Genomic DNA, 12979 nt, shown 5'->3' with positions numbered 1-12979 from the left:
GCAGAGTTTACTTTCAACAGTGCTGCACAAACAGACAAGAAAGTAGAAAGTAGAAAGTAGAAAGTACCGGGAAATGGGGGGAAAAAAACAGCAACAATGGATATAACAAAGTGAAGAAAAGTCACAGAAAATGAGAGACAAGACGAGTTCAGAAAATCAAGGATTTGGATCAGAGCCTTTGTCTCTCGCTGCGATGTGCGTTTCTGCTGCTTCCTTTCCATTCGCTGCTGCAGAGCCTCAGAGAATAGCATCACAACAATGTCGGTAAATTCCTCCACTTTTCCCCCTTCGCCTGATTACAAGGGCCGCGATTACGCTTCCAAGTCTCCTCTTAAACAACGAGAAACAAACAAAGTGACGCCGCTCGCTCGCCTCAAATCCCCAATCACACATCGGGCTGTGATGGTAATCCAGGTTTTAGGGTTTACAAAATACTGAAGCGATAAGTAATATGCAACAACCAGGGTAAAAAAAAAATGTGCAGCTAGAGACCGTGAGAGTGTCGAAATCCCATCTGAAGCCTTGTGGGAAATATTCTCTTAGACAGATTCACAGCATATTAATGGTGACAAACACAAAGGAACCGACAGCTGCACGTTTTCGGTGGCCCGGTTCTGCCCCGTTTACCTTTTGGACGGTGAACGTCCGTATGACGTATTCCGCCAGTGGTTCGGTCTCTATCAGGGTCACCTTGATGTCTCCGTACACCTCCGTCTCATCGGGCCAGTAGCGCACGCACTTCACCTGGAAAAGACAATTTACATTCACATGATGTATTTAAATATGTATTACATGCCGGTCATTATCACCCAATAGGCGTTAACAGACGGGGGATGAAGGCGAGGTCAAGACGATCACCATGAATAATATAACAGATGAGCCGCATGAAGGATTGTATCGCTTGTCCTGCATTATAAATGGCTGCTTGACAGGCGTTCATGACTCAATAATTGAAAAATATTGATTTGAAATCAGCGGAAAACACTGTGAAGACGTTCACAGAGAATCCAAGGCTGGAGCCAGATGTGATTGTACATCTGGATAAAGGAATGGAAGTCCATATCCAGGCGTTTGTTCCTATTACGTTGCTGTTTCTTGTTTATTTACTGCTTGTAACATGGTAGGACTAAATAGATCTCCCATAATATTTCTGGTATATTAGCACTAGTTACTGGTCAGAATGTGGTTTTTGCTTTTACTATAACACTATCTCACTTAATTCAGTCAATCTATGATGCAATTTTATTATTGAATAACTAGCTAATTAATTCAAATTATATTACTGGTAAAATATATTTGATGTATTGCATAGTCGGGCAGAATAAAAGCTTTCTTTATTCAGGTCAGATTCCAGCCACCAAAACAAAAAGCAGCTAATTGTTGGCGAACATTAGTAATCACTTAACCTACTACCGATCCAATCACACCAAATGAGCGGCAATCAGCACAAGAAGCGCTACATGGTTAAATTATTGATTAATATTTTATTCATATTCTACACCAGCTAGCCGCAATTAGCCATGCTAATTATCGGATGCTGTAAACCGGCAGGATGGAAAGTCAGACAAAAGTGCGATTTGGTTTTGATCTAGGAAATGAAAATAAGATTGTACGTAAGTCAAACTAAACTGGCATATTACCACACCACCAGAACAATGTGTATCCACAGTTAGCCCAAGCGTGTGGACATTAATTTGCAAAAGGCTGCTGGTGCTAACATGGCTAACGCTAACCGCGCCCAGTAAATCAGTTTACATACGTTCATATGCAGAAAGTGCCACACATTTCAGCTGTGTTTAAATACAATTTGGTTATTGAAGATTCATGGTTTGAAATGGTTCTTAAATATTTTTGTGGACACTATTTAACCCTGTCAACAGGACTGTGCCCAGTGTTGACAGGTTTTCTTGAGTGTCAGCTCGTCTAATTTTACATTTCCTTTTACTCAGCCGGGAAACTAGTTATTTAGAACATGATTAGCTTCACATTAGCTTCACAGGTCTTGATGGTTTTCACCACAAACACACACTCCACAACACAAACTGTGCTAGTTGTAAGCCAGTTAATCCCAAATGGAAGTTTACATTAAAATGATCATTTTATTTCATTATCTGCAGCGGATCCGAGTCGTTGGGTCAAACCGATCTCAGAATTGGGCTGGAGGCATGAGCAGCCATGAAGGAAAGATAATATACTGAGCTCTAGGAACAATACCTTAGTTTATCCAGAGATAAGATAACAATTGTTCACTGGGGTGACGTCAGTAAGCCTCGTAGAGGTCTTTGTCACGGTACGCTATGACAAGCTAAACTCCCACTACTGCTGACCAATAAGACGCCCGACCTGGTGGCCCAACCAGGTCCTCCATCTAATCTACAAAACTCTAAGTGTGCATTATCTACGAAAATGGCAGCAAGTATCGGTAGATAATAAACATCCAATGTCTCGAATTGGATTAGGACAGGGGTGTCCAGTCCTGGTCCTCGAGGTGCCACAGTCCTGCATGTTCTAGATGTTTCCTTCTTCCAACACACCTGATTCACATGATCAGCTCATCATCAAGCTCTTCATAACCATCCTGATCATTTGGAAGAGGGAAACATCTAAAACATGCAGGACTGTGGCACCTCGAGGACCAGGATTGGACACCCCTGGATTAGGGTGATCGGGATATCCCCATATAGTAGTGGTCTGGGCTGGTCTGGGCTGTGGGCTTGATCGGATGGACTATGACATATGTGTACTATAAGTAACTGGACGTTTGGGGACAAAACTGGAATTTGAATTCACAAAAAGGCCCACAGAGGAGACAACACAATCAAAGAATAGCTTCACAGGTCTTGGGCGTCTTCACTACACACACACATCTTGCAAGTGCTTCGATGACAAACTCACCCTTCCCACCTCCACCAGGTTCGTAACCATGACGATGGAGGCCGAGTTCTCCTGCCAGACCATCCTCCAAAAATCCCGGACCGTCTCCTGCATGGGCCCTTAAAACACACACACACACACACACACGGAGATAAATCACCAATGCAAACATTTTGATGCTCGCAAAGTCAGCATATGGACGTAGGCGTGCGTATACGTGCGCGCGCTCGTTCCGGTGTCACGTAAAAATGTCACACAAACGCACAAAAACATACGAACAGGGGAAACACACACACACACACACATGTGCTCACACGCCATCAATCCCAGATAGTAGTTTGGGGGTTTGAGGTAATGGGGTCTTAAATTTGTCAGGGGGATTTTATACGGCAGTTTAGATTTAGGAGGTTGTGGTAATAGCCTTCCAGTCCAAAAGGACGACATTTACCAGGTGGCTGCTACACACACACACACACACACACACACACGAGCTTCACACACACACTTATCACGTCAGTTTAATTACCTTGTGTGGCGATGTAATGTCTGGGTCTATGGTACCCCTGTGAGACAGAAAAGAAAAAGCATAAATATCTGCACACTTTAGTCATCTCCATCCTATCTCGTGTTCGCTCTCTTTGTGTCTGGAATCCTCTTTGTCTCTCTTTCTAGCGTCCTACTTCCCTTGCTTTCCTTCCTTTTTTCCTTCCTTCTCTGTCTCCCTCGATAGGTGGAATAACAAAAGTGCAATTCATAAACGACACGCATGACAACGAGTCCCGTCAGCCACATAAAACACCTCCAGTCCCTCCATCAGCTGCTCAGAACTTCCCTTCATTATTACACGATTTATCTCCTTTCCCTCGTTTCCTCCTGCTTCCTGTTTTACTCTGATTTCTGTTTGCCTCTCTGCCTCGTTAATCCATCTTTTCCTCCCCTCTTTCATCACTTCTTCTTCTTCTTTTCTTTTTGAAACTCCGCCCCTTTTCTGCAAAAAAAAGAAATTCCTCTCCCTTACGTCGCTGGAATCGATTTCTGGTTCTCTTTCTTTTTCTTTATCTTCATCTCATTCTTCCCATCCATCTGTCAGCTTCTCTCCTTCTTCCTGCTCTCTTCAGTACTTTTTAAAAAAAAATTATTATTATTTTCTCTTTTAATTTCCTCTGTCTCCAAACTCTCCACTCCTCCCAGAAGAATAACTCAAGGTCGATTTCCAAATAAACATCAAATTAAAAAATAGGATTTTGATTTTCGCCTCCACGGGACGCAAGAAAAGCGACGTGTCTCCATTCAGCGATTATCCCCCTTTTGTCCCTCCCCACAATTCCCTATAAGACAGATAACCTTGTTGAAATGAAAACATTTATCACTTTCATATTGCCATTAAGATCACTCTGTAAGCACGGCATTATCCTCACTGAGGGGATGTGTTGTTGTCATTTTAATTTGCCGATCCCCCTCCTCTCCTCTCTTATTTTTTTTCCTCTTAAGAAAAAAAAAAAAATCCAGTCTGTGGAGACAGATTGAAAATAAGCATTTTGTACCAAATTCATTAAAACCATCATTACAACAGTAAGCTGCGAGCGAGAGATTAAATCAAAGAGCATGATTCCTGCCGGGCAGAGGGGCGAGGAAGACGAAATAAATAGGGATGGATAGGTGAGGAAAGGGAAACAAATGAGGCTAACGGTGATGGAATGAATCTGGAATTTAAGCAAAAGGTTACGACTTCACCAGCATTATAGTTTGTTTTTCCGAAAGACGTGAGATTCAGATGGCTTTACTTACACTGATCTTTGTATTTATGCACTCGTGCATGTGTTTCAGTTTGAGAAAATTAGCTAATTCTAATGTTTATGCATCTGAGTGCAGGTTCAAGCGTCTGCGCGAGACGTTTCAGAGCAACAGAGTGCATCTGTTTACACACCGAGGCCGACTCGTTTGATCTTATGTTCGCAAGATTTACCCGGGAACATTGTATATAGATTAGGTAGTTGCCATCGTATTTAAATTTATGTGTGTGTTTTTGCATGTTTATTCCGTCAAAGACCTTTTCAAAGCAGCTGTCAGGGAGCAGCGAGGTTGGGATTTAGTGCTTTGCTTGAAGGAGCGTTTTGCTGTTGAGTTATTGTGCCCGTCCCTGACACCGGCAAGTGTGTTTTCACCGCACTCGTGTGTCTGGATGATTTTCGTCTTAGCAAATATTAGTTGTTTTCATATTTTTCTGCTCCTCAGCCCTTTAAATGCAGGGTAAAGACTTTGGGTTAAAGTTTAGTCCAAGCATAAAATTGCAAATCTGCACGTGCACTTACGTCGATGTAATTGGCGTTGATGTAGTCCGAGTGGGGGTCTCCGTCCAGCAGCTGCAGTCGGACTCTGGTGTGATCGTCTGTGGGGTCAGATAGCACAAAAAATACAACAGGCCTAAAGTTACATTTACCCACAGATGGGAACAGCTAGCTGACTGGGTGGGGAGCTAACCGGGGCCCGAGGGTGCGGGGCTGTCCACACGAGGACCATAACAGGTGGACTTGCTAAAATGACACCGAAACGTGTTGGTTTCTGTTACGGTCTTTGTCTTACCTTAACTAAGGAAAGTCCTCGACCACCAAAAAACTTCCCTATCTGCCATCCTACAGTCCTGAACTCCCACCGAATGGTTCTATGTGCAACATTCAGACGACGCAAACGGTTTGGTTCAGAGCAGTTTCATTCGGCTGCTTCGTCGGGAAAAGCTTTTTCACTTCAGTTCATTTGGGCTCCATTCAAATGAGCCGAACGGGTCCGACAGAAGCAAAGACGTAGCGGTAATAAACATCTACAAATATTATTTGGATGAGTCGGGGCGATGGGACAAACGCTAGTTCCATTACTGCCAAATGAACAGTGACAGAATCGCTTTAATTTTCATTATGTTTACTTTTAAAGATCCAATCATTTACTGTCGCTTTCCAGTGACTGGTTAAGCCAGAAAATAAAATAAAAAAAGAGGCTCTCAAAAACTGCAAAAATATGTTTCACTCTGCTTTAAATCCAACCAGAGCGTCAACAGGATTTAAAATTGCACATTCAATAAAAGAAGCATTCAGAGCTTTGACCAGCACAAGTTAAAACAGTTATACGAATCGTACAGTAAACGCAGCTGGATATAAGGTACTACGGCCAAAAAACTGAATCTTCTGAATCGCCATCTCATTTAAAAAAAACCTACGTAAGATTAGTTCTCTTCCCTTACATTTCAGCCGACATCTATTCCCCTCACTCGCCATCGCTGTCAAAGTGCCTGTCGCCAAAAGTAAATCAGCCTTTTTTTCCTTCATCCCCTTTGAACTTCAATTATTTTGTTCTGGGTTCCACAATAGCCATCCATAGCATTACGGCGCATATGGGAGTGATTACGGCTAATGGGAGGCAGTGATTTTGTTTAGTCGTAACATAGCAACAGCAGGTAATTGCAGATGAAGCTGATGTGATTCACTCTGATTATCTCTATTTTTTTTTTTTTCTCTCCCTCTCACCCTCAGTCATTTTTCTCTTTTGTGCAGATATGCTCCACTTCACCCTTTCTATTTTCAGTCTCGGCGATACACGACTGCCTTATCAAGACACTGCTGCTACAAATAAGAGTAATTGCACTGCTTTATTTTTTTAAAAAAAGGAAAAAGAAGTTCTTACAAAAAAACACAAGAAGGGAGAAGGCTGAATAGGAGAGAGGGGAAGCGTGACATAATGCCAAGAAAGGTCAGGTCAGTTTATTTACGTTTGAACGCAGCAAAAACTTCCGACGAAAGTACCGCAGAGCATCGGGCAAATCAAAGCGTCTGGTACATCAGGGGGATGCTCCAAAGTGTGGAAGCCACTGTGAAAGCCTGGTCAGCGGTAAGTGCCAGTCCACATCTAGAAGCAATAAAAGCACAGCTGACCTTCACAAGGAGAGGAAAGGTTCGACTTCAGCGAAAACCCTATAAAAGCTGGCTTTGATTACTGCTTTGACTGGCGAGGCTAATTTAAAAGAAGAATCAAAAAAATGGAAAAAGCCTCCGCGCATGTTGAATACTGTTAGCCAGCTAACGGTTACAGCTCGCTAGTTAAATACAGGAAAGAGCTGAACAACTGAAAACTGTAGAAAAACTGTACCTCCTTAAATTCACAAGAAAGCCATAAATGAACAAAAAGCTCCAAATAAATCTACAACTAGAGTTCAGCACAAGGCACGTGGTAGACAAATGGAAGAAGGTTCTTTGGTCTGATGCAACTGTTTGACCCTCTGTCTGGATGCTATGCATGACAGAAACCAAACGCTGCACATCATCACAGATACACTGTGAAGCACGGAGGTGGCAGCATCATGTCGTGAGGATGCTTTAGATTTTAGAGGGCTTGTAAAGGTAAAGGATAAAGTCAAGGCAGCAACACATCCTGGACAACAATGTGATGCAATCTGTACGAGAACTGTGACAATTCATTCAGCAAACAGCCATAACTGAACAGCAATGGTTTATAAAAAGAATAATTACCTCCTTAAATTCACAAGAAAGCCACAAATGAACAAAAAGCTTATAATGAGTCTCGACTAGAGTTCAGCACAAGGCACGCGGTAGATCATGAAGTCAAATGGAAGAAGGTTCTTTGGTCTTATGACGCTAAAATTGAACTTTTTGACCATCAGACTAGACACTATCCATGACAGAAACCAAACACTGTGCAGCATGGAGGTGGCAGCATCATGTTGTGAGGCCCTGGAGAGCTTGTAAAGGTCGAGGATGAAGTGAATGCAGCAACAAATCCTGGACAACAACCTGATGCAGTCTGGAAAGCGACAATTGAACAAAAACCTCATAAAGCTCGACTAGAGTTCACTACAAGGCATGCAGTAGATCATGAAGTCAAATGGAAGAAGGTTCTTTGGTCTGATGCGAGTAAAATTGAACTTTTTGACCATCAGACTAGACGCTATGCATGACAGAAACCAAACACTGCACATCCTCACAGATAGACTGTGCAGCATGGAGGTGGCAGCATCATGTGATGGGGAAGTTTAAGCCCTGGAGAGCTTGTAAAGGTAGAGGATGACGTGAATGCAGCAACATATCCTGGACAACAACCTGATGCATTCTGCTGAATGAATCGTCTTCACAGTTCTCTTGTGAACAGCCATAACTGAACAGCAACAGTTTATAAAAGAAGAAATATTACCTCCTAAACTTGACAGAGCGTGCTTCAAAAGCTAATCATAGCTCGGAAAGGTGTTCATATGCAACACCGCAGGTGCTGCGGCTATAAAATTTAACTTTCAGCGTGTCAGAAAACATCATTTTGTTGGATTATATTGTAGCCGCTTTGAATTAAATGTCAAATTTATCTCTCTCGGGGAAATCTGTTTCAAAAACAGCGCTTTTATGCGAGCGACTCTATTGTGCGGTTGATGACTCATACAATCAATTGTAAGCATTTCCTGGATGTTGGTAGTGGGGCCATGGGAGCAATCATTTTGTCAAGTGGGCGTTAATGTTTTTGTTTGTTTGTTTGTTTTGTTTGGATTTCAGCGAATATCTTAGAATGTATGTGTGAAATTTGTATTCATCGCTGGCACGAAAATGTGACAAAAAAAAAATTAGAAGTAGCACAAACGTGCAGAGAAACTTAACACCGAACCGAAAAATAAACAAGACGGTAGTGGATAGAAGTGAGCAAACTCCAGCGGATGACTATGAGACGTGGTCAAGAGCTCCGGAGGAAGCCGGTATGTCGAGGGCCGACCTTTAACTCTCAGTATGTTGATGGCGTCTGTTTTGCAGAATATATGTAGCAGTTCAAGTTTGTGACGGGGCAAACAGATCTCAGTATTTCAGGCTGCAATGTTTAGGGTTTTCCGTAGCAGGAGGACGCTGATGAACAGCAGGGTGGTGGTGCTGCATCATCGTGCAACGCGACCGATTCTGCATCCAAGAATAGAGCAGAGAATAATGCTTCAGATGCAAAAATAGTAATCATAATAAAGCTGGCTGATGGGTACTGTGTCCGGCTAAATCTGCATTCAGGTGCACCTCGTGTTCAAGGAATTTAAGGCGAACGAGACAAACCTCATCCCTGGAAGTGTGTGAGAGACTATCCACCAGGCTGCACATGCTACACAACGGCACCAAATGCTCCGAATTCAACAGAACATAAATTGTCAGAATGGCCGCGTATATAACACAGCCCGCGGCTCCGGATTCCTCCTCCTTGATTATCCTTCGCGGGATCACCTTGAGGAGAATTATTTGTACAGCTTCTATCAGAGTAATTTTGCGGCTCTGGCTGAGCGGCAACAATGATGGCAGCATGACTCCACTCTGCCGGTACAAGATACTGTCATCAGCTATCAGCTCACTCACACTCGCTCACACACACACACACACACACACCGCGCATGTAAAAACAAACACAACAGGGGGTAGTCTGCCAGCCGTCTGCTCTTTTTCTTCCCTCCGACTCCTTCACTTCCCCCTTTTTCTTTTCTCGGCTGATTCCCGTCTCCTCCTCCTCTTCCTCTTCCTCTTCCTCGGTTCCTCTCCTTCCATTGTGCTCCTTCATTTACCTTCTTCCTCCTCCCCTTCCCTCTCCCTCGCCCCATACTGTCTCGCTCCTTCAGACAGCAGTAATTACACAGGGCTAGTGTCAGAGGCTGTCATAACACCAGAGTCACCGATATGAGGCTGGAGGGAGGGGCCCCCTTTTTTTTCCACTCGTCTCTGCCCAGGGAGGGGAGCTGCTAATTGGGCTGAAATGGCAGGAGGTACTGGCTTGCAAACACTGCAGATCTGGACACAGGCCACAGGTCTGAAGAGGCTGACAGCGTTCGGTGTGTGTGTGTGTGTGTGTGAGTGAAGGGGGGAAGAGAATCGAAGATTTATTTTAATTAGTGCGAGATGTGTGTGTGCACAACAAAGAGCGCGGGATGAGTCGGGTGTCAGAAATGTGAAACCTCAAACACTTCACTGATTGCAATCCCGCTCGCTTAAGTGTGACACTGCAAACTTGTCCGCGGTTCAGATGTAAATATAAACCTTTATTATATACAGTGCCTACGAAAGTGCTTAATTTGTCCCCTTTTATTGCATTTCGACACCGAATCAGTGTCAAAACAATCATTCACAAGAAAACTAATGTCAATTAACTACAACCATAAAATGCAATTTAAGCAATTGCAGAAGTATTTACGCCTTTATAGTGGCCCAAATAATTCACCAAAGGTGCAGCAGCCAGTTGGTGCTGGAAGTCACACAATGACTGAAATGTAGGTCATGGGAGTGAATCAAGTGATTGTAGTGTAAAGACAGGTCCTGGTGAATCAGTACCTCTGGATATAACTACAGCAGGAAGACAGAAAAAAACACTCCAAGCAACTCTGTGAAAATGCATAAGCAAGAGGATGAATACAAGGGAATCTCCAAGTCCCTGAATATCCTTTGCCGTTATTAAGAAATGGAAGGAGTTTGGCACATTTGAAAATAGAGACTAGTGAGCGAGAGACCACCAAGACACCTGTGACGCCTGAGCTCATGTTAAATCTCGATTAGAGTTCACCAGAAGGCTCGTGGGAGACTCTGAAGTCACAATTATTTGACATCAAACTAGACACCCTGTACATCATCTCCAACAGGAAGCACGGTGGTGGCAGCATCATGACGTGCTTCCTGGAAGGCGTGTAAAGAAATGAAAAGTGTAGGGAACTGATGGGGGACAACCTGATGCAGTCTGCAAGAGAACTATGACTTGGGAGAGTCAAGATAAGGGCGAGTTTTAGCAGTTTAGCAAAACAGAACGGGTTAAAGATGCGACCTCCTGATGTGTAAGGATGGCTGAGACCTATCCATAGAGGCCCAGTGCTGTACATGCGGCCACTAAACACTGAATTAAAATCTGTTTTCACTTTGACACGAAAGCCTGTTCTCTATCGTCAAAAGATCCAAGATATATTAACCATAATTCAATGTTGAAAAGCAACAAAAAGGGGCTAAACTTCCAAAGAACACATTGTTGTAGACGCCGTAGATCTGTAGGTGCCAGATATAAATATAGATCAGCACGCTCGCGCCGATAATTTATTCAACCTTGTCGCCCAGATCTGGATCTGGATACAGATACGTACGCGCGGATTAGCTATGTGAACGCTCGTGTTGGCATCGGCAGCGCTGGAGTAACAACAAAGTCATCAGAAGCCCTGGTGTCCAAGGGCAAAGTGTCACGAACCCATTACTCATTAATGAGCTCCACTCCTCTGCTGAGCTTCCCTCTCTTCATAACCTTGCAACTCCCCTCCTCCTCCTCCTTCTTCCCTCTCCTCTCCTCTCTCTGCTTTTAGTTCCATTTTCTGTCTGTTTGTCTCATCTCTTTCTTTTTTTATTTTATTTACTTCTTTCAGAAATCTTGCCATTACCCCGGCAGCCACTGTAGAAGTTTTGTTGGGGGAGAACTTGTTAACTTGAAGGGTCCAGAAAAGGCCAAACAAAATAGACTCCTTGTTTTTGTTTTTTTTCTGTTTTTTTTTATCTTGGACAGATTCGCAGCCGAATGCAGCAGAAAGCTGTAATTTGGGGACATCAGATCAGATTGCATGTACTGAGAGCCTGCACACAAATAAAACCAACAGGAGCCGCCAGCGCCTAATGACTGCTGTTGTACCACAACAAACACCAGCAGCTGTCTTTTTTTTTTTGGTCCCTCTTAAGGATCAGAGGTCATCTTACTCTTTCATTATATACCACCCCCCAAAAAGTAAGATCCACCTAATAAAACGCAAAAATATCAGCGGGAGAAAAATCTATGGAGTCATTATGTTCCGGCTTCATGAATATATTGCCCTTTTGTTGCTTTATCAGGCGAGCGTCTGCCCCACATTGTTCCGACTTGATGAGGCAAAAAGACATTTGAGAATCACTCGGGCTATAAAATACCAAAAACCCACCAGTGAAAACAGCACTAATGAAATTCTCTCTACCCAGCGTGGCGCAAGTCAGATCATATTTGGGAAGTTTAAATGATCTATGACCTTTACTGAACGGTGTTTTTTTTAACTTTAAATATAAATCTTTTAGTTTTATTCCTGGGAAGGAAAAAAAAAAAGACATGACATTTCTTTTGTTTTATTCATTTGAGTGTTTTCATCTGTAACCCTAGTTTATAATTACTTCTAAAAAAATCACCACACGTAATTAAACAATCACATATTCAGTTGCTTGCCTGATAAAAATCTAAAAGGGGAGATGAAATGTAAATTGAAAACACCGCTGCACTACAAAGCCTTTGCTCTTTGGCCAACGGACTTGGCAGCTAAAACGTGACTAACATGTGGTGGACTCTGTTTGTTTTTGTTGTTGTTTGTTTTAACCAAAGTTACAATCGCTGGGTTTTTGATTGATTCTGATATTGAACAAAACCCTGTCCTGCAGATATGACGGTCATTTTGAACCACGAGGCTCTTTTATGGTCCGTTGACTGAAAAGAACTAGAAAGCAGAACCGGGCTTTGATGCTGGAGAGAGAAGAATTTTATGCCACAATGTGACGATCACTTTACAATGGAGAAATAAAGTGGCACTAAAAAAACAGAACAGATGCATGCTGGGAGGTTCCAATGCTAGAATACTGTATTCCTCAATGGCTCTATAAATAATAACCCCTCTCACGTTGATTTTTTTTTTCCCCCACTCTCCTTGGGGTTACCCTCTGAACCCTAAAACCCACCGGCAGGTCTGAGAGGTATTTTATTTTTTTTAAAAAAGGACCAAATTGCAGCATTTACCAGAACCAGAGGCTACAAGACCAGAAAGAATCGTTGGATTTTCACCTTTCTGAAGATCTCTGAAGCAATCATCTGTAACCTGTCGTTCTGTCAGGAACCAGCTTAAAATCATGACATTTCATCATATTTACGTACCTCAATGTGTCTCTCTCTTTTTTTTTTTTTATGCCAAAAAATAAAGCGCTAAACTGATCTTGTAAAACTGCACTTGTCGATGGAACCAAGAAGCTACAAGAGACTCAATCTTGAGCAGCAGTGAGGCGTTTGGCAGAACTGCAGGCTGTAGGTTACGCATGCAGATTGGAGACGACCATGGAAA

General features: G+C 42.9%; 1 protein-coding gene across 1 annotated transcript in view; it reads right to left on the bottom strand.

The window, feature by feature from the left end:
- Nucleotides 1-12979, bottom strand: part of ptprt (protein tyrosine phosphatase receptor type T) — a gene marked incomplete at its 5' end in the record, with an annotated part of 345648 nt that overhangs the window by 31397 nt on the left and 301272 nt on the right. Inside the window, 4 exons of the mRNA XM_008289688.1 lie at nucleotides 628-744; nucleotides 2896-2993; nucleotides 3401-3437; nucleotides 5187-5272. Coding sequence (XP_008287910.1) covers nucleotides 628-744; nucleotides 2896-2993; nucleotides 3401-3437; nucleotides 5187-5272 — 338 coding nt within the window. The remainder of the gene's footprint in view (nucleotides 1-627; nucleotides 745-2895; nucleotides 2994-3400; nucleotides 3438-5186; nucleotides 5273-12979) is intronic.

This window comes from Stegastes partitus, unplaced genomic scaffold, assembly GCF_000690725.1.
Source record: "Stegastes partitus isolate 25-593 unplaced genomic scaffold, Stegastes_partitus-1.0.2 Scaffold632, whole genome shotgun sequence".
In the NCBI taxonomy this organism is placed as follows: Eukaryota; Metazoa; Chordata; class Actinopteri; family Pomacentridae; genus Stegastes; species Stegastes partitus.
The sequence above is the reverse complement of the archived record's forward strand: the minus strand, read 5'-3'. Positions and strand labels throughout refer to the sequence as shown.